The 21,760-nt window shown below is 37.6% G+C and overlaps 1 protein-coding gene across 1 annotated transcript; it reads left to right on the plus strand.

The window, feature by feature from the left end:
- The first annotated feature begins 1,703 nt into the window (after positions 1-1,703).
- LOC142339020 (dolichyl-diphosphooligosaccharide--protein glycosyltransferase subunit 1-like) lies at positions 1,704-18,076 on the plus strand. Its single transcript, XM_075388636.1, has 4 exons — positions 1,704-2,096; positions 2,449-2,759; positions 6,416-7,367; positions 17,029-18,076. The coding sequence occupies exons 1-4, from the start codon at positions 1,737-1,739 to the stop codon at positions 17,209-17,211; spliced, it is 1,806 nt and encodes a 601-aa protein (XP_075244751.1). The 5' UTR covers positions 1,704-1,736; the 3' UTR covers positions 17,212-18,076.
- Positions 18,077-21,760: the final 3,684 nt, after the last annotated feature.

Here is a 21,760-nt window from a genome sequence, read left to right on the forward strand (position 1 = left end):
CACGCTCTCTTGCGCTCGTGCCTCACATAAAAGACTCTCAGAGCGAGTCAAAAAATTGCTCTGATCCCGCTTTGCTACGGCCCTTCTATGCCAACCCGACACCACTTGAAGTTGGCGTTTGGTCTGGCTCAACTTAGTTTCAATTTCACCACATCGCCAAACCGCCTCCTTCCGTTCGGCATCTGCGATATTTCTCTCCAAGGTCATTTGTTGGAGAAGCTCTTTATTAAACGCCACCAGGAACATTGCCCGGTTGAATTGTGAGAGCTTGAGCACGGTGATCTCTCGCCTGGTCACGCTGTTGAATGGTGTTACGTTTTTCGGATCTTTTCTGTTTTTGCCCTTATATTCCATAGGATTGGCTTTATGACACTAATTTTTTTGATAACCGGTAACAAAAATCCATCCAATCTTGTGCCGGTGCCGGAACGTTATTGTGCCTAAATTGAAGGATCTCTAAGGACAAAAAGTACATATTTGGGGTGTGCAAACAGACTGGTTATATAGGACTGGGGGGGGGGGGGCAAAAACAGAAAAGATCCCGTTTTTCTTGTTCGAGAGTTCGAATCATTTTGAATGGTTTAATTTAGGTTGGTGCTGTGATTGGTAAAAGGTAGAGACGGAAGAAAGAGGTTAATAGAAGACCAATAGAGTTAAAATGGAAGAATAAAGAAAAAAAACTATTAAGAAATAGAAAAAAATGAACGATGAACTCTAATTTGGAGAGAAAACTGATTTCTGGAGAGCAAATAGGCAAAAAGCGCTTGAAAAATCAAGTATTTAAACCTACGCGACTCTTTTTCCATATACTTTTTATCTCCTCTAAACTCAAGTTTATGCTCTGCAAATATAGACCCCCCAAAAATCTAGATTCGTTTTTGTTTTAAGCATTGTTTTTAGCAGAGTTGTGTACATTTGCATGAAAATGTTTCTCTAAAACCCGGTCCCATTTTGTGATGTGTAAATATGTGCTCATTTGTGCCCATTCAAGTTGCTTTCACCGCTTCTTGCTGGGCCCTGAATAACCGTCACACTATATAAACAACCCACTACAAACCGCCCTCAGCAATAGCCATGCATAAAAGGGGACATTATTTGCTCAAGCGAAGAACAAAATCGGAATGATTTTTCAACGGGTCGTTTGGACAAACAGCCGATATTTTTTTCCTCCCCAGAAAAGGTTTTTTCTCGACCCATAACCCTTAGAACAATTCCACATTTTTTCGGAAGAGTGAATTTTCAAACGAAAAGTCGAAATGCCTCCCCCCCCCCCCCCCCCCCCCCCCCGTAGTAGTTACCACACAGCTATGTCTACTACTTGTATCAGAGGCTGAAGATATAGTAGCTGTAGATCTGAGGGTCACATTTTGGAACTGGTAAATTTTTGCGCCATACCTGTTCGTATTTTCACATTTGACACTAGCAGTGCATAAAAATGTGCAGAAAGTTTGAAGGTCAAGATTAAAGGTGAACTGAAGTTTGATTAATTTTGATGTGGACAATAGTGTATTCGTGATGAATGTAAACTGATTCGTCTTGCCAACATTTCAGCATGTTTGTTCTCTGGTATTCGCATAAAAGTGTTCGTTCGCAAAGTTGTCATGATCTCCGTTTCCGTCTTTCTATTTATTACCAACAATTGAAAAATTTAGTTGAATTTTATTTTCAGTAAAAATAGATACAGGCAAAAATTTTATTCTTGGAGTTTTCTTTTAATCTTATTACGTTTCAGAAGTATGACCGTTTGCCGGTTAGTCTTGGCTTCGTTTGTCGTTCTGGCTGTTTCGATTTTGGGTAGCAGCGTGGAAGCTGTACCGCTTCAATTCGAAATCGTGTCCTCCGCTCGAACTGTCGACATATCAACTCATCTCACCAAAATCACAACCAAATTGGAGTTAGAAAATGTTGGAGGAACATCTGCAAGCCACGTGTATTTGAGCACTGAACCAAGAATGGTTGAGAAGTTGTCCTTTTTGAGCGTGTCTGACGACGGACTGGACTCGGATGCTCTGGATGTGAGCCAGATGAAAGAGGGTGCTAATGTATTCCACAAAGTCGCTCTTCCGAAAGCTTGTGCTAGCTCCGGACGAGTCAAGGTATCATTTTAAATGCTGTATTTGTATTTTGATCAGTTTTGAATGGTCGGATATTTGTCTTACGGCTACATTCTAGCATATCTTATCAGGAAACCATTCCTACGGTTTTCAAGACTCTGGGAAACTGAGAAATCATTATAGCTTGAGAAGAAAATAGTTCAACAATAATTATCAGATTTCTGTTACAAATTATTATAATTATAATTATCTCATATTTGGTCTGTAACAATGAGTTAATGAAGTAAATTGTTGCTTCCTAATTTGAAGTGTTGAACTATATGGGCATTTTGAAACAGAAGGACCCAGGACCTCGTTATTTGTGGTCGCATTAGCGAAATTAATTCTTATTTAGGTTGTGGTTTACGAAGTGTACCGTGGTCTGCTTGTGCCCTTCCCTAAGGAGATCAAACAGTCCGAGTCACAGCTCATCACCACTACTCAGAACGTGCGATACTTCTCCCCTTACAAGTCCAGGGTCCAATCGACAGTGTTCAAGGTCGCCAGCACTAAAATAGTGTCGTACACTAAACTGGAGCCAAGTCAAGTGGCTGACAAGGAGATTGAGTATGGACCGTTTGAGAACGTTCCCGCGAACAGCGTGGTCGATGTCAGTGTCCATGCTGAGAATAACTCTCCCTTCCTCACAATTACTCAATTGACAAGGTTATTGGTCGATATTATTGAGAGTAATAAAAAGTAATAATTAACGTATATAATTAATAATGCTGGAAATGTTGCATCCATCTATCTATATAATAATTCTAACTCGAATGCTATATCACCATGTTTTTGTGCACATGTTTTTGTGCGCATTAAGCATGCCGCATAGCAAAAAGAAACAAGCCGTAAAAGCCATTGACCGAAAATTTGCTGATGAACAAAAGGCAAGAGACACAAGCAATAAGCGTTAGCGTAAAGGATAAGAGCTGAGGTTGTTAAGCGAGGTGCATGGGTTCGAGCCCGAGTGGGCTCGGGGCAAGATGCATAAATTCGGGGATAAAAAATTGGGAGAATGTTTTTCTTTTTCAGTTCTTTATTTCTTAACTTTTGTCCTCTTTTGTTCTCCTTATTCCTTTTTTCCTCTCCTTCTTTCTCTCTCTTCTTTGCTGTCGTTCGTTTCTCTCCGTCTTTTCTCTTTTTATCTCGTTTTTTAATTGTCTTTCTCTCGTTTTCTCTTCTTTCTTTTCTGTCTTTCTTTTCTCCCTTCCTATATCTCTTTCCATATGTCTTTCTGCATCTCTTTTTCTCATTCTTTTTCTCTGTCTTTCGTTCTCTTCTGTCTTTCTTTTCTCTCTTTCTTATCTGTTTTTTTTCTGTTGTTGTCTTTCTTTTTTCGCTTTGTTTTCTCTCCTCTCTCTATCTTTCTTCTATCTATCCTGTCTTCTGTTTCTCTGTCTTATCTCTTTCTTTTCTCTCTTTTTATCTCTTTTTTGTCTTCCTTTTCCGTTCTTCTTGCCTTCTTTTCTCTTTTCTCTTTTCTTTATTTTTTCTCTCATTGTTTTCTATCCTTCTTCTCTTTACTCTCTTTCTATTGTTTTTGGGCTTTCCTATCTTTCTTTTCTCTTTGTTTTCTTTTTTAAAAGCCGCCCTCATCTTCTCAGCCGGCTATTATTGCGCTCGTATTTTTTTTTTACTTCGTCAAACTTTTTTTTGCTTTACCATTTTGCCGCTTTTTCGACATTTTGCGTGAAATCTTTTTGACTTCTCTAGGCTAGTTCCTCTCTTCTCTCATTCTGCTAAAAGTGAATTTGAACAGCAGTTGCTAAGCAAAGCAATTCAAAATGAACAGAGTCGGTATAAAAAATTGAAGTCAGAAATAGAAACGGGATAAACCCATAAAGCCCAATTTTAGATGCCCGCTATTTGAACGTCGTTCCTATAAGTCTTAGTTACCACCTCTAATGCTTATTGGTGTTGATAGTAGCCCCTGTAGCCTCTCTCTATGAAACAGAAGTATGTTCAACTACGAAATGCCATCAAAATAATTCGGACTTAAAAAATATTTTTGTACAAAAATCTTTTTTTTTCAATATATTCTATTCGTTCAATCCCAATCATGCTTATTGGAATCAACGGTGGCTATTTTCCGGCAATCTGCCGGGTATGTTTTTTAATTGCTCTCAAACAAAATTTTTAGCAATTATATTATCCTGCTGGTCCTTTTATATGCGATTGTTTGACCAATTTTTCATCTGATCTATTGTAATTTTTGTCCTCAAAAGGGAGATTCACAGGTACCGCCCACCGGGCATTAAGTTCTCTTAGAACCTTTCAGCTAAGTATTCTCCAAGTACAAGATTCGCAGAAACTGTTTTGGAGTCTTATACTTATGTTGTGAAGGGCAGTTCTTAAAAATTGAAGCCAGCGTCACCAAACCGTGGCTCGCTACTAACGAGGCCAACTGCTCGCAGGACATGTGAGAGCAGTTCGTCCGACGTTATTTGGTTATGTTTCTTGCATTTTATCTTTCTCTTCCTTTTCTTTTTCTTCTTATCTGACTTTCTTTTCTCTCCTCTTTCTGCATCTTTTTCTCATTCTTTTTCTCTGTCTTTCGTTCTCTTCTGTCTTTCTGTTCTGTCTTATCTCTCTTTCTTCTGTGTCTTCTGTTTTGCTTCTCGCTTTCTCTCTCTCTATCTTTTTCTCTTCTTTCTTTTCTTTTGTTTTCTCTCTCTTCTCTTTAGTTTTTCTTTGTTTTTATTTCCCATCTTTCGTTTTTCTCTTTTCTATCTTTCATTTCTCTTTCTTTCCTTTTTTCTTTTCTCTCTTTCTTCTCTGTTTCTTTTCCGTCGCTGTCTTTCTTGTTTCGCTTTCTTTTCTCTCCTCTCTCTCTCTATCTCTCTTTACCTATCTATCTCTCTATTTTTCTCTTCCTTCTTTCTCTGCTTTTTTCTTTTCTTCTTTCTTGTCTGACTTCCTTTTCTCTCCTTCCTGTCTTTCTTTTTTTCCTCTCCTTTTCTGATTCTCGTTTTTTTCTTTCTCTTTCTTTTCCTGTTTTTTTTCTCGTTTTATATTTTCTCGTTCTCTCTTTCTTTTCTCTCTTTCCTTTCTGTCTTTCTTTCTTTTGTCACTGTTTCTTTTCTCTTTCCGGCCGTCCCTTTTATTTAACTTTTTGCTCTCTCTTTTTTACCCCCTCTCTCTTTCTTCGCTTCCTGTTCTTTTTCTTTTGTGTCCTTCTTTCTTTTCTCTTTCCTGTTGTTCGTTTATCTCTTTAATTTTCCCCTTCTTTTCTCCCTTTTTTCTCGTGTTTTCTCCTTCTTTCATCTCTTTTTTTCACTTTTTTTCTTTCTTTTCTCCATTTCTTTTCGCTTTTTCTGTTTATCTGTTTTTTTCTTTCGCTCTCTCTCTCTCTCTCTCTCTCTAGGTCTATGTTTTAGGTCCATCTTTTTTGTCTTTGTTCTTTCTCAGCTTTTCCTTCTTTTTTTGTCATTTTTATCTCAGTCTCGCGTAAGCGTTGTCCTTTTTTCGCATTTCTTACTATTTTTTTCTTCATACTTTCTGATATTCATTGTTCTTCTTTTTTCTTTTTTTTCTGGTCTTTTTTAGCTCGTTTTTCTTGTTTTATCTCGCTGATTGTTTTTTGTTTGCTTTTTCTCACTTGATCCTTTACTGACTCGTTCTCTCGTTTTTTTCTCTCTCTTCTCGTTTTCTCTTTTCTTTGTTCTATTTCTTCTCGTTATCTTTCGGTGTTTATTTCTTTTTGCTGTTTCTTTCCTTTTTCTTCCTCTATCTTTTATTGGTTGACGTTCATCGTTAAATGAAAGCTCTGTTTCCCCACTTATGGTGACTTATATAGCGCTAAATCGATTACTAGATTACCGATTGATGATTTGATTCCCCTGCGAACCTTTTAAACGGCTTCTCTGAAGCTCTCGCGGGCCTGCTAGTTTTTGTTGAATTACTCAAACGTTTGAAATAAACCAAAAAATTCAAATGCTCATCGATGTGGTCATTTGAATGGCGACATGTATTCCTGTGCCTCCATTTCATCTGCTCTTCTACGTTTAAATTTCTACTCACTGAATAGTGGAACGTTCGCCTATTTCAACTTTGTGACATGCTCTACTTTTCCGTAAACCTATTCTGTAACGGAATGGTTTTGCCACTTCGATTTGCAGAAGTCTGATTCGAACGTCAGACAAATATACCCTCGTGAATGTTAGAGGTTTGAAATAATCGTGACTAGCATTGTTTGCGCAGTATAGGATTACTATGTACAGGACGAGTGACTGATTTTATGGTTTTTAGTTAGTGTGACGTCAGGAATCGCAATTGTTGTGTTCAAAGTTTTGAGACTGGCTATAAGTTGTAATTGTGTTTAGGTGGGTTGAGGTGTCACACTGGGGTGGAAATATTGCGATCGAAGAGGCAATCAAACTTCAACACTCTGGTGCCAAACTGAAGGGTTCATTCTCACGATTTGACTACATGTACCTCAGATCATATGATGGAGTACCCTCTGTCAAATCATACAAGACCGTGTTGCCTGCTGGTGCCAAGAATGTCTACTATAGGGACGAAATTGGAAACATTTCAACCAGCAACATGATGGAACTGCTCGACTCTGTTGAACTGGAGATCAGACCTCGCTATCCTCTCTTTGGTGGATGGGAGACCCATTACCTCCTGGGATATAACCTTCCTAGCTTCCAATACCTCTTCAGTCGAGGTTCCAAGTATATGCTCAAAATGCGATTCGTTGACCACGTGTTTGATGATATGTCTATTGACAGAGCCGAGATCAGAATTGTGCTTCCTGAGGGCGCCTCTGATATTAAAGTCAATGTGCCCTACTCCTATGATCGCCTGGAAGACTCTCTCCATTACACCTTCCTTGACTTTTCTGGGCGACCGGTTGTAAGCTTGGGAAAGAGCAACCTGGTAGAAGATCATATCCAAGACTTCGAGTTGACATATTCGTTCAACCCGGTGTTTTTGCTACGAGAACCTCTGATGATCATAACTGGTCTCATGATTGTATTCCTGTCCGTCATCCTCTTCGTCCGACTGGACTTCTCAATCTCGATTGACAACATGGCAGAAGCCAAGATGAGAGTTGCTGGTGCGGTTGAGCAGATCTTTGCGCTGGAGAACCGCCGCGAGGCACTCTGTCACAAGTTGGAAGAGGCAGTTGCCACTTTCAGGAAGACGAAGGATCAGGATGCGTTGAACAACACCCGAAAGGCAGTCGAGGCTGAACTGAAAGAGGTGAAGGGCCAAGTGGAGCAGGTTGGAAAGAGCGTCAAGGAGGATTCACCGGATGTCAGCGAGAAGGTATGATATGCTTTACGGTTAGCAGATAGATCGGCGCCTTATTTTTGACAAATTACACGCTTTGAGGTGTGGCGATCATCGCTCTACCTCGGTGCACTGTGTTGTTGGTCTACATGTTTTTCTACAATCTGACTCATGTAAACCGTAGCATATTGACAAGATTGCTTTTGATGTAATTGTATTCTTTTTCTTCACCTACGTGTGGCGTTCGATGTGCTTTTTTTTTACCAAATGAGCTAACATTAAAGTGGTTGGCATCACGCTAATTGCTAAAATCTTACGCCAATCGTTGGCTACCAGAAATCTTTTCACGCAATTGTCTGCTTGAATAGTTTTGAGCTCAAACTAAAAAGTAATTCATGCGTGATTTAATTTGGTTTCACTTTGATTATATAAGTAAATAATCAGCTGATATATTCGTTTCACTTAAAACTTAGATTACGTTTTTTCAACTTGAAGCTATAATTTTCTTTTTGAAGCCGAGAAGCGACAACTAATTACTCTTCAGAAAGTAGAGAAAGTATTTGCCTAACTTAGATTGATTTTTCTGAAATTGGAAATATGTTGACTTTTAGGGCATAAAGAAACTATAGATAATTTATACGCGGTATCAGTAGCGATGGGTTGAACTGTTAGCCTCTATTTCTCCATTGTGTTTTTCATTCGAAACCAAACGGTATTGTCTAGTAACGTTTTGGTTGGGTGCAATGCTGAATTGAGTTTAAGTGCTCTGTGACTTTTGCTGTAGATTTTCAGCTCGTTTTCAAATTCGATTATCGTTAATCTCAGACAAATAGGCGTCGCCCCAAAACTATCAGAAGGTTTTTGATTAAATTGAGATTTATATTGCTCTGAAACCAAACTTGTCGAATTTTTATTTTGTAAATCTGGTTTCCCCTTTTTTGTCTATGAATGATTCCAGGTTTTATGAATTACACTTTGAAAAATATAATTTTAGTGCAGCTTAGCTCATTAATTTGCATAACAGAGCAAACACAAACATTGCATTAAGCTTAGTGCTTGTTGTAACCGAAAAACATTTTTTTAAAATTTGTCTCAGAGTTCGCGGCAAATTTAATGCTGCGCATAAGTAAATAATTCCTTACGATCCGTGAACGCATAAGACATCGTTCAAACTGTCATACTTATCTTTTGATATCCGTTTCAAATTTGAGAGCAGATGGTCCAAGTAAGCTCTCTGGTTTACGAACCTTGTGGAAGATTGACGTGGATCAACCTTATCAACAATTGATTGGGTCGTTAATACACCAATCTCCATTAATCCACCAGATAATTTTCTCCTTGTTCCTTTATGCCTTCCAAACTAGTGCAATGCTTCCCAACTGGTATTATTTGCATTGTTGGGTGAGTTCCTCGGTGTAGCCTCTGAACTATTAGGTTGTAGAGTTTTCTGGCACTAATATCAGCAAAATGGTTTCCGGTAACATTGTTGAACGTAGAGAGGAAACTAAACGTCCTGCTCTTACTGTTTTTTGAATTGACAGTAGTCAGGTCCGTCGTTAGCTGCATCTTTCAGTTGAGATCAATGAAAACATGCAAAATTAACCTTTTGATGCCTGCTGTTCAGGTAAATTTTATCGAAGAGACTTCTGCAGATGCATAGTTGTTGATGTTTTACATAATTTTTGGTTGATGACTAGAATAATGAGGGTAAAGTTCAGGTGCCGGTAATACCACGGCCCGTTTCAGAGCTTTGATTGACTATAATTTCGTTTTGCAAGAATTCAAACACTACTATGAGATCATCACTTTGTAGAAACATTCTTCCGCTGAGTCAACGCTGAGTATTGAATGATACAGAAACTACTGAACTAGGTTACGGCTGGGATAGCAGCTTGCGCCGCTGATTGATAACTGTTCTAAAGCAGCGTGCATTTTCTTAGCTTGTCAAGGTGCACTGAATGTTTTGACCGATACAAGGCAGGCTTGCAGATCTTGAAAAAGTCTCGTATTTCACGGCATTTTGTTTTGCTTTTTCACAGCCCATCCTAACATTAATGAGCTTATTGATTTATTCCATTAGCTCATTTGGAGCGGCTATTTTGTGATAGCCGTTGTATGTTTACGAGGAACTAACCTTATGACTCGAGCTGGCCTTTTTCAGGAAAATATTTTTATTTGTTGACCTCATACATGCACCTTTTTTTTCAAGAATCGCGTCCACAATTTTTTTGAGGGCAGATGGCCGAAAGAAGTTCTTCCACTTTCCAAACTTTGCAGAAGATGGCACTGGATGAACGATACCATCAGTGGAGAAAATCTCTGTTGAACCTTTTTTAATTGATCCACCTTTTAATTCACTTGTTGGTCTTCCCATTGTTGCTCATGGTCTTGTGTATTAGTTCTCTGCTTAGAACTTTCTTCAGATCTCATTGCTGCAATGTAAAAGAGTTCCAATGTTGACTCGGTTGACCAGCTCCTTTGAAATTTTATCAAAGTTTTTAGAAACCGGTTATTCGTTTTTGGAGACAGTTTTGCAATTTCGCGGAATTGCTATGACTTTCGAAAGGTGACGTAAGATTTTCATTATGCGTCTCTTTTGTAGACACATTTTCCTGCTCTGCACAATTGAGAGCCTCTACATTTGGTTTGCTGTTCTTTACTTTCCAGGGTCTATGAATTACACTATGGAGAAAATAATTTTAGCGCAGCGTAGCTCATTAATCTGGAGAACAGAGCAAACACAAACATTGCATACAGCTTATTGCTTGTTGCAACCGAAAGTTCATGGCAAATTTAATGTTTTGCGTAACTAAACAATTCCTTACGAGCCGTGAACGCAAAAGACAGATCGTTCAAACTGTCATACTTATCTTTTGATATCCGTTTCGACTTTTTGAGAGCAGATGGTCCAAGGAAGATCTCATTTTACTACTAACCTTGAGGAAGATGAACGTGGATCAACCTTATCAACGTGCTGAACTAATTGTCCTTTAGTGTTTTTGAGATTGACGGGGGTGAGGACCGTCGCTGGCTTCATCCTTGAGTCAGACCAAAGAAAACATGCAAAATTAAACTTTTGATGCTTGCTATTCAGGTAAATTTTATCGAACTTCTGCAGATACATAGCTGATGTTTTACATAATTTTTGTTTGGTGACTACAATAAGGAGAGTTAAATTTGAGGTGCCGGTAATACCACGGCACGTTTCAGAGCATTGGGTGACTATTATTTCATTTTGCAAGAATTCAAAGCACTCTGCTGTGAGATCATCACTTTGTAGAAACCAACCTTCTTCCGCCGGGTCAACCTTCTTCCGCCGAGTATTGAATGATACATAATTTACTGAACTTGGTCACGACTGAAATAGCAGCTTGCGCAGTTGATTGATAACTGTTCTAAAGCAGCTTGCGTTTTTTTAGCATGTCAAGATCCACTTCATTTTTTGGCTGATACAGTCAGGCTTGCAGATCTTGACAATGTCTCGTAATTCACGGCATAGTTTCGCTTCTTTTTTATAGCCCATCTTAACATTAATGAGCTCCTCGATTTGTTCCATTAGCTCAGTGGAAGCAGCTGTTTTGTGATAACCGTTGCTTTCGTTTACGAGGAACTAACCTTGTGACGCGAGCTGACATTTTTTCGTTTGTGGACCTCATACATTCACCTTCTTTCAAGAATCTCGTCAAATTTTTGAGGGCAGATGGTCGAAGGAAGTTCTTTCACTGTCCAAACCCTGAAGAAAATGGCTCTGGATCAACGATATGAACAGTGGAAAACATATTACACCAATGTTCTTTGATCCACCTTTTAATTCACTTTTTGTTCCTCTCATTGTTGCTCATGGTCTTGGGGATTAGTTCTCTGCTTAGAACTTTCTTTAGTTCTCATTGCTTCCGGTAATGGGGGCTAATATTTGAGAATTCAAGGATAATAGGCGTCACAGTATGGTTTTTGGTCTCACTTACTTTTGGTTGATCATTGTTTTAACGATTAGTTTATTGCAATGAACTTTCCTTTGTTCTCGCTGCTTCTGTAAGATTTACCTTCATTTCTTTTGTATTATACTGGCCGCTGATTGATAACTGTTCTAAAGCAGCGTGCATTTTCTTAGCTTGTCAAGTTGCACTGAATGTTTTGACCGATACAAGGCGGGCTTGCAGATCTTGGAAAAGTTTCGTATTTCACGGCATTTTGTTTTGCTTTTTCACAGCCCATCCTAACATTAATGAGCTTATTGATTTATTCCATTAGCTCATTTGGAGCGGCTATTTTGTGATAGCCGTTGTATGTTTACGAGTAATTAACCTTTTTCAGCTGGCCTTTTTCAGGAAAATATTTTTATTTGTTGACCTCATACATGCACCTTTTTTTCAAGAATCGCGTCCACAAATTTTTTGAGGGCATATGGCCGAAAGAAGTTCTTTCACTTTCCAAACTTTGCAGAAGATGGCGCTGGATGAACGATACCATCAGTGGAGAAAATCTCTATTGAACCTTTTTTAATTGATCCACCTTTTAATTCACTTGTTGGTCTTCCCATTGTTGCTCATGGTCTTGTGTATTAGTTCTCTGCTTAGAACTTTCTTCAGATCTCATTGCTGCAATGTAAAAGAGTTCCAATGTTGATTCGGTTGACCAGCTCCTTTGAAATTTATCAAAGTTTTTAGAAACCGGTTATTCGTTTTTGGAGACATAGTTTTGCAATTTCTTGGGATTGCTATGACTTTCAAAAGTTGATGTAAGATTTTCATTTTGCGTTTCTATTGTAGACACATTGTCTTGCTCTGTACAAGTGAGCGCCTCTACATTTGGTTTGCTGTTCTTAACTTTCAGGGTTTATGAGGTACAATTTGCGAAATATGATTTTAGCGCAGCTTAGCTCAATTATCTGGATAACAGAGCAAACACAAACCTTGCTTAAGGTTTATTGCTTGTAACCGAGAAATATTTGCTTAATGTTTGTCTCAGAGTTCGCGACAAATTTAATGTTGTGCATAAGTAATGGTGTTCCTTACGGTCACTGAACGCATAAGACAGATCGTTCAAACTGTCATACTTATCTTTTCATATCCGTTTCGAATTTTTGAGAGCAGATGGTCCAAGGAAGTTCTCTCGTTTTAAGAACCTTGTGGAAGACAAAGGTGGATCAACCAATCTTCATTAATTCACAAGATAATTTTCTCCTTGTTCCTTCATGCCCTCCAAACTAGTGAAGCAGCTATTTTGTGATAACCGTTGCTTTTGTTTACGAGGAACTAACCTTGTGACGCGAGCTGGCATTTTTTCGTTTGTGGACCTCATAAATGCAAAGGAAGTTTTTTCATCGTCCAAACCTTGAGGGTGGCTCTGGACCAACGATATGAGCAGTGGAAAAGATATTGCACCAATCTTCATTGATCTATCTTTCATTTCCTTTTTGTTCCTCTCATTTTTGCTCATGGTCTTGGGGATCAGTTCTCTGCTTAGAACTTTCTTCAGTTCTCATAGCTGCCGGTATTAGTGTGCTATTATTTGAGAATTCAAGGATAATAGACGTCACAGGACGGTTGTTGGTCTCACTTACTTTTGGTTAATCATCATGTTAACGATTAGTTTGTTGCAAAAAACTTTCCTTAGTTCTCGCTGCTTCCATAAAATTTATCTTCAGCTCTTTTTTGTTTTATACTGGCAAAACTTGTTCTCCAATTTTTTTTTTCGTTTATTGCAGTATTAACTTCTAGGGCATGGTTTTGGCAGTCCTGTGCTCCAACAGAATCTGAGGAACCGCTGTTTTGTTTTTCAGCAGAATTGCGTTATGAAATCAGAAGATTGTAGACGAGTTGTTCCTATGTTGACTCGCTTGACCAGCTCCTTTGAAATTTCATCAAAATTTCCATGTTTTTAGAAACCGGTTATTTGTTTTTGGAGACATAGTTTTGCGATTTCTCGGGGTTGCTATGACTTTCAAAAGATGATGTAAGGTTTTCATTTTGCGTTTCTATTGTAGACACATTATCTTGCTCTGTGCAAGTTAGCGCCTCTACATTTCGTTTGCTGTTCTTAACTTTCCAGGGATTATGAATTAGTTTGAACAATATACTTTTAGCGCAGCTTAGCTCACTAATCTGGATAACAGAGCAAGCACAAACATTGCATAAGGCTTATTCCTTGTTGTAACCGAAAAATATTTGCTTAAAGTTTGTGACAAATTTACTGTTGTGCGATCCCTGAACGCATGACAGATCGTTCAAACTGTCATACTTATCTTTTCGTATGCGTTTCGAATTTTTGAGAGTAGATGGTCCAAGGAAGTTCTCGTTTTTGGAAACTTGTGGAAGATCAACCTTGTGAAAGACGTGGATCAACCTTATCAACAATTGATTAGCTCTTTATTACACCAATCTCCATTCATCCACGAGATAATTTTTCGTTGTTCCTTCTTGCCTTCCAAACTACCGCAATACTTTCGCACTCGTTTTATTCGCATTCTTGAGTGAGGGTCTCGGGGTAGCAATGTCCGCGGTAGCCTCTGAACTATTAGATTGTAGATTAATCTTTGTACTAATATCAGCAATAAGGTTTTCGGTAAGTGTTGAATATAGAGAGGAAACTAAACGTCCTACTCCTAGAGTTTTCTAAATTGACAGTAGTCAGGACCGTCGTTAGCTGCATCGTTGAGTTGAGTTCATTGAAAACATGCAAAATTAACCTTTTTTTGCTTGCTATTCAGGTAAATTTTATCGAAGAGTCTGCAGATACATAGTTGTTGATGTTTTACATAATTTTTGGTTGATGACTAGAATAATGAGGGTAAAATTCAGGTGCCGGTAATACCACGGCCCGTTTCAGAGCTTTGGTTGACTATAATTTCGTTTTGCAAGAATTCAAAGCACTACTATGAGATCATCGCTTTGTTGAAACATTATTCCGCCGAGTCAACGCTGAGTATTGAATGTTACATAAACTACTGAACTGGGTCACGACTGGGATAGCAGCTTGCGCCGTTGATTGTTAACTGTTTAAAAGCAGCGTGCAGTTTTTAGCTTGTCAAGATCCACTGCATATTTTGGCTGATACAAAGCACGCTTGCTAGCGGCAATTTTTTCAAAACCGTTGTAATTGTTTACGAGGAACTAATCTTTTGCGATTGGAGCTGGCATTTTTGAAGAAAGTGAACCTCTTCAAAAAGTGCAGGTTGTTGAAGGAAATTCTTTCACTTTCGAAACTCGGACATAGATGTGTCTGGGTCGACAGTGGAAAAGATCTTTATTGCCCCAATCTTCATTAATTAATTTACCAGAATAATTTTTCGTCGTTCCTTCATGCCTTTCACACTAGAGCAATGGTTTTCAACTGGTTTTATGTGCATTGTTGACTGAGATGCTTGGGGCTGCAATGTCATTATAAGACCGTGAAGTTTTTCGTTGTATACTTTTCACGCTGTTAGTAGCTGCTATATGATTTTCAGTTACGGTTTTGAACGTAGAAAGGAATATAAACTTCTTACTCTTTTATTTCCTTTTCTTTTATTTTCGTTTATTTTCTTTTCAAATTGACAATAGTCAGGATCGTCATTGGCTTCTACCTTGCTCTTTACTATTACACATTTTCCTGTTCGTTTAAGTTTTGACTTGGTCTTTTCTTTGTCAATCAGCTGTTGAGATCAATTTAGAACTTGCTAAATTTCGGAAAAGATCAATCACGTATTGGCGGCACTTGGCAACTGTTCTATTATTCGTCTGAAGATCACAATTTTATCGTGTGCGTCCATCAAATGGTCCCCTATGTTTTTCACTTTACCACCTGGTATGATCATTGTTTCACATTTTTAGTTCGATAAGCTTGAAGACGAATGGATTTTAGAAATAAGTCTGTTGGAAAAAAAATCCTAAAAGAATATATGACTCGTAGTGAGAAATCACCATCCAACAAATCGAAAAAAAGCATTTAAATGGCCTGAACATTCTTCTCCTTGGAATCATTCAAAATCTTTTTTCGCTTCACTGAATTTTAACGGTAACTGACAAGCGCGTGGTTGCCTGCTCTTAAAGTTCAGGTAGAAATTTTGGTTGGCTTCAAGTTTTGTGTCTTTTTGATAGTTGTCGCTGGAACTTTGTTGCTCTCGTTTAACTTTGGTTGCTCGTTCTTTTTGATGATTAGTTTGCTGTGTAGAACAGTCGTCAGGTCTGAGATGCTTGTATTCGTGTGTTTGAAGTTGAGTCAGAGTTGATCAGTTCTCTGCGTAGAACCTTCTTTGGGTCTCATAGCTGCCGCTATTGGGGTGCTAGTATATGGGGAGTCAGAATTATTACATGTCACTGAACCATTGATACTCCACCTACTTCTGGTTGCTCATTGGCTTGGTGATGAGTTTGCTGCGTAGAACTTTCTTCAAGTCTCACTGTCTTGTGCTAGACATTTGAGGAGTCAAGGTTAATGGATTGTTGGTCTTACAGGACAATTGATTTTAAATGACTAGTTTGTTGTAAAATTTGCTTAGTTCCCGCTGCTTCCAAAAGTTTTACGGTCAGCTCTTTCTGCCTTATACTGCCTAAACTTGTCCTCCAATTTTTGCCGACGTAACTTTTTGCTCTTAGTTTGTTTTCTTTTCAAATTGACAATAGTCAGGATTGTCATTGGCTGCAAGCTTGCTATTCACTAAGAGACCTTTGGCTGCTGGTTTCAGTTTTGACTTTCACTTTCCTATGCCAATCAGCCGTTCAGGTCCTTTTAGAATTCGCTCAATTTTGAAAGGATCAATTACGTACTGGCGGCATTATGCCAACTATGCTTTTGTTATCTCTGCTCTGAAGCTCACAATTCGGTTCTGTGCGTTCATCAGATGATCTTCTGGGTTATTTACTTGACCAACTGGTTTGATGTTGTTTTATTATTTTATTCGATAACCTTGAAGAAGAATGGACTTAAAAAATCAATCTTTTGCAAAAACAAAATTCCGCAAACAAATATAGGGTTTGTAGTGAGAAGCCATTGGAAGAAGACCTATTTTAGAAAAGAAAAACAACCAATTCTAACTATGAATTCGTCAAAATAGGGTCTCCAGTTTTTTATACCCAATTCAGTTGTCTCCAAATACCTCGAAAACATTGGAAATACTAATGCAGCGTCATAAAAGGTATTTTCTTTTCTATCTTCTGAGAAGGATTCAAATAAGGTATTTATTTTCGAGCAATAAAACCCCATAGAAGCCCAAATTTTTGACTAGCTTAACTCTTTGGAGTTCTAGTACAAATCACAGTTTATATAGTTGGTACAACTGCGTGGATCACAAAAAAACACTAAAAAAGATTATTCTCTTGTATCTCTTGTATCAGTATATTGAAAAATAGCTGTCGTTTTCGAGAAGTTTTTTACATGAGGAACTGTTTGTTTTTGAGGAACGTTATGAAGAGCTTTACCGATGACAACTAACATGTCAATGATTGGGTGTTTTGTTTTGTTGCACGTATATTTAACCGCATGGTTATAATTTTAATTTAATTGTTGCGAAAGTTAATTTACAAGAAATACTGGCAAATTTCTACTCAACTTCTTGGTCAACACTATAGGCTGTGGGCACTTTTGCCATTTTAGTCTGTTGCAGCGTGGTAAAACATCAGTTCGGTCTCAGTTTTCTCCGCAAAATACGACAGTTTCGTAAAGTTTTCGACTTCAGTATGATGAAATAATGAGGTATCAAAAAGTGTTGTACTTCCAGGTGAATGAGCTGCAGCGTTTGCACAATGTGTATTTCTCACATGTGGGGGAGGTAGTCACTAATGGGGTGAAGGTGGTAAACCAGACTGTGACTCACGAGGCATTCAAGCGACAGGAGGAGACTCTGGATCAGAAGAAACAGGAGACCAGGAACAAGATCAACAACCTCCTCGCCAAGCTCTGAACAATCAACTTCCCCGTGAACATTCAACTTTCCCCCTCACTTTTCCGTTGTGTGTGAACTAAATGATCACTTATAGCCATGTCTCCAAAAGCGAACTACATTGAAACAAATTTCATTGATCTGCATCCATGTTCGCTGTTCAACTGATATCACTGACCTCAATTTAAAACCTAGATCACTTTTGACTTTGCCCTGGCTGCTGTCTGACCCATCAATCCCCCTTCCTTATCCTTAGGCTGCTCCTCATTATCTCCATTTGATTTTCCGTGAGGTTTGTTCATCATAAGTGTATCATCCTTCATAATATGCGCCTTTGGCTGTCGTGGGGAAAGTATAACACGCTAACTACTCATTCTTGTTCGGATGTGAAAACCTTGATTTTGATTTGACTGCAAGTTGATGGTGGCCTTGATATATTATTGAGTTAAATGTGTTATGAATATTTAAAAATGCTCTTCTGTGTACATTTGCATTTACTCCTTTTATTATAATATGGTGTTTGGGAAAAGAAAAGACATGATATAAATAAACAACTGTGTTGTTCCTCTCCATTCACTCTGCTTCGTATCATCGTGTGATGTTCGTGTTGACCTAATAGCAATTGTTCTTCTTCAAAGTACAGTCGCTTCTCAACCAAATTGTTTGTCTCGAAATCATCATCTTTAATTGAACAATCAGCGCATCATTCGTCTGAGAATCGGTTGTTGATGCGCTGTATTTGAAAAATAATGTTCTCGCTTAACCATTGTTGAGTGATTAAATTGCTGTATAATAAATATATCAAAAATGACCTGTAAAATGTCCTTATGGCTCCATGTATAACGTTGTATTGTACTTATCTTGAGTTGAGAAGTTTTTAATGGCACATTGTTTTTATCAATTCGATTGAACAAAAATCCAATTAAGAAATTGTTGAGCTGAGCTAGTAAATGACTAGCAAATATAAGCTGGTAGCTGCGAGGTTAGGTAGCATAGGTCAGCGTACAAGGTAATTCGGCAACATCGGATTTTGAGAGACTATGGTAGACGAATAGTAAAATTTGAGGTGGTCTACCGAACAAAAAATGGCTCCCTTCACGGAGTAGTCTCGAACCCAATCATGAGAGCATTTATTGTTCCGACCCCTCTTGGGGGGGGGGGGAGGGGAGAGGAGGAGGAGGAACTATATACTCAAATGGGTTTTATGTTCAATCAATTTTGACCGATCGATATATTCATCGTAGAAAGTTGTGAGTGGTATCATTGAAAAGCCCGTCCAGCGTAGAATATAGAATTAAAAAGATTTTTTTGGTTTTTGCTGTTTACAGGGAGTTATCCAGCTTTAAAAATTTTGTGAATAGGAGACGATATTCCGTTGTTTTTATTCACATTTTCCGTATTTTTGACCAAATTTCCGTGAATTTTGCTAAAATATGTTAAAATGGTTACCGGTAGCGGGATCAATTTTATCTTTAAAGATGGAGAACGTTTTTTTGAAGGTCGTTTTCTAGAGCGAGTTGTCGTGGTTTAAATTTTTTTTTTCATATTAGACAGATTTGCGTTATTTTGATTCACATTTTCAGGAATTTTTGCCTAAATTGGAGTAGTAATTTTAGTCACGCCGAAACAGGAAGTGCAGCGAAAAAGCGAGTGGTTTTGCGGCTTGAAATTCTTGTTCCGATCCCTCTTGAGGGGGGGAGGAACTATATATTCAAATGGGTTTATTGTTCAATCAATTTTGAGCGATCGATATATCGTAGAGAGTTCTGAGTGGTATCAATAAAAAACCCATCCAGGTTAGAATATGGAATTGAAAGGATTTTTTAAAATTTCGTTTTCCAGAGCGAGTTATCGATGTTTAAATTTTTGTGAATAATGAGACTGATTTGCGTTATTGTCCTTCGCATTTTCCGGAAGTTTTTCGTAAATTTCGCTAAAATATGTTAAAATTGTTAACAATAGTGTTGTTGATTTGATTTTCAAAGACAAAATTTAGTTTTGACTATTTTGATTTATTTTTTGGCTAAAATTTTGGCTAAATTTTTTATGTTGACAAACAATCATTGTTGATTATTCTGGTTTATTTTTTCGGTCAAAAACTCGGGATAAGTATTTCCAAATTCAGCCTTTTTCATCAAAAATTGCACGAAATAAGCTTCTTTGGTCCACTTGATTAAATTTGCCGGAAATACACAGCCAAAAACCACTACCTCAATCTTTGGAAACGCCAAGGGCGGCTAGTCCTACCTCCACTTCCATTGAGAGTGCGCGGGACTTAAAATTTGCCTTTTTGTAAACTTTTCTTGATGATTATCAAAAACGCAGCATTTATTTTTGATGTTTTAAACTAACCAATCATCTGACATTAGAAATAATTAGGTGTTCTTAGTGGACGAACAACAATAGCAAGGCTGGTTTTGGTCCAATCTTGGACCGTTACAATCCAAAAATTCGGATTGAAATCAGTCGGTCTTTTTTTAAAAAAAGTTCGCTCTTTAAAAAAGAGAACAATTCAAATCATAGCCAACTGGTGATAGGTCCCATTGACTTCCTAAACAGTTGCAAATTTTTATATCTAATTTTTACTCGAAAGCTTGTGGTCGTTTCGACTTTTAAAATTATTTAATTTTTAAATAAACAATTGCTTTTTGAACTTTGCCACCATTGTTCTCTTAATTTGGTCAACTTGTAGCTTAGTGTTAGCAAAGAAAGAAAGCTTATTCTTTTTACGGAATTAAAATTTTGATCTTTACTGTGGTTTTTGCGTTAAGTCATGGTTTTCTGGGTTTGATACTGCCAGATATCAAAAAATTTTGACTTTCAGTCTTTTGCCCATTTTTCACGCCGTTTTCTTTTTTTTTCACTTTGTTTCCTTATTGACAGTTCATGTAACACATTACTGGCGTTCAAAATAAGGCACTATTAAACAAATCACAATCTTTGAAGCTACAGATTATGGTTTTAACGGCTTCGACACCACTTTCTCGAAGAATTTATTTGAGTATTTTTTCTTGTCATTTCTGGAGAGTGACAGGTCTCACTGGCTTTTGTGGATTAGATGAGCCTATATTCTGATTTGAGTAGATGGCGGATGGCTTTCATAACTTCGAAAACATTTGTTTAAAAAATTTTTATTTTCGCATTTTTGTTCTTTTTCGTGTGTTTTTGTTACCTAGTCTCATCAAATACATATCACATGACATTATTGCTGTCTAGAGAAGCAAAAGTGTACAATATCTGATGTTTTTAAAGATTTCGTTATGACTTTACTGGCTTCGAAACGGGTTTTTCGAAAAAAAAGTGTATTAATTTTTGATTTGTTATTTGACATTCTTTTGTAAACGTAAGACTTATTCTGAATAATTACAGGTCTCAGTGGCTTCCTTTGGAGGAATAAATGAACCTATGTAATTATTTCATTTTGTAGCTAATGACTTTCATGACTTCGGAAATAATTGCTTTCCAATTGACTTTTTTTGTCATTTTTCAACTTGTCTCATTAATGAGAGGTCACATACCACATTATTGGCTTTCGAAGAAGGTGGAACCGAACATATTTCGAGGGGCAGAATATGGCTGTACTGCTTCGACAGCGTTTTCTCACACGTTTCAATTGAATTTTTGTTTTTGTCTATTTTTTGTTCTTTTTGTAACCGAAAAAGAAATGAATAAAGACAGGTCCCAATGCCCACCTATATAGGCATCGGTGATAATTAAACATTTGGATAATTTCAGTTGATATCGAATGGTTTTCATTACTTTGAAATTAATTGTTTTTAAAAATATAACGAATTTATTAACTTTGCTGTTTTTGTTCTTTTTTGTCTAATTGTAACCGAGCCTTATTGTGGACTGGTCTCATATCTTTTCTAGTAAATTTAGTAAAGTTATTTTGCTCACTTTCTGTTTTATCTGACACCATTTTGACTTTGTTATTAAGTTTTTGTTTAAAAATGGACAAATTTTGGATGTAATTATTGTTTGTTGTTGTTGTTTGGTTTTGTTGTTCGTCTTGCCTCGCTTTGTTAATAGTGACAGAACTCATCAATCTAATGCGGCATCTTTTACTCCACTGAAGTATTTGCATTGGAGGCGATATTTTTGTTCATACACCAATTTTTTGAAAATTACTTCAGTTTTGGGGGGTTTCTATCTGTTACTCATTTGGTAGACAATTATGCCAAAAATGTGGATGAGCGGGGTCGGAACTTTATGTGCAAACGCATCTTACCGAGCCTCCTTGTATACCTTTAGTTATTTCTAATAGTTATTTAGCCTAAGCCACTGTACTACAGCAGCTTCTTCTTCCCACGTTTTACGCAGTCATATAGGAAATCTGATCAAGATTAGTTCATACGAAGTTTGTTTGTTAGCGCATTATTTACTTCTTTATTTGCTTTTTTGACATATCGCAAATTGACCAGTTTGTTTTATGTCGGCTTTGCTTCTTTGTCGAAGTAGGTTCGAGACTGTGTTGGGAGGGCCGCAAATTGTACTACTTAAAGGCCAAAAATGTTCTGTAAAGGTCAAAGATGGTATCCACCAAGATGGAAAGTTGATTTTATCGCAA

Source organism: Convolutriloba macropyga, chromosome 5 (genome assembly GCF_964194025.1).
Source record: "Convolutriloba macropyga chromosome 5, txConMacr16.3, whole genome shotgun sequence".
NCBI classification, from domain to species: Eukaryota; Metazoa; Xenacoelomorpha; order Acoela; family Convolutidae; genus Convolutriloba; species Convolutriloba macropyga.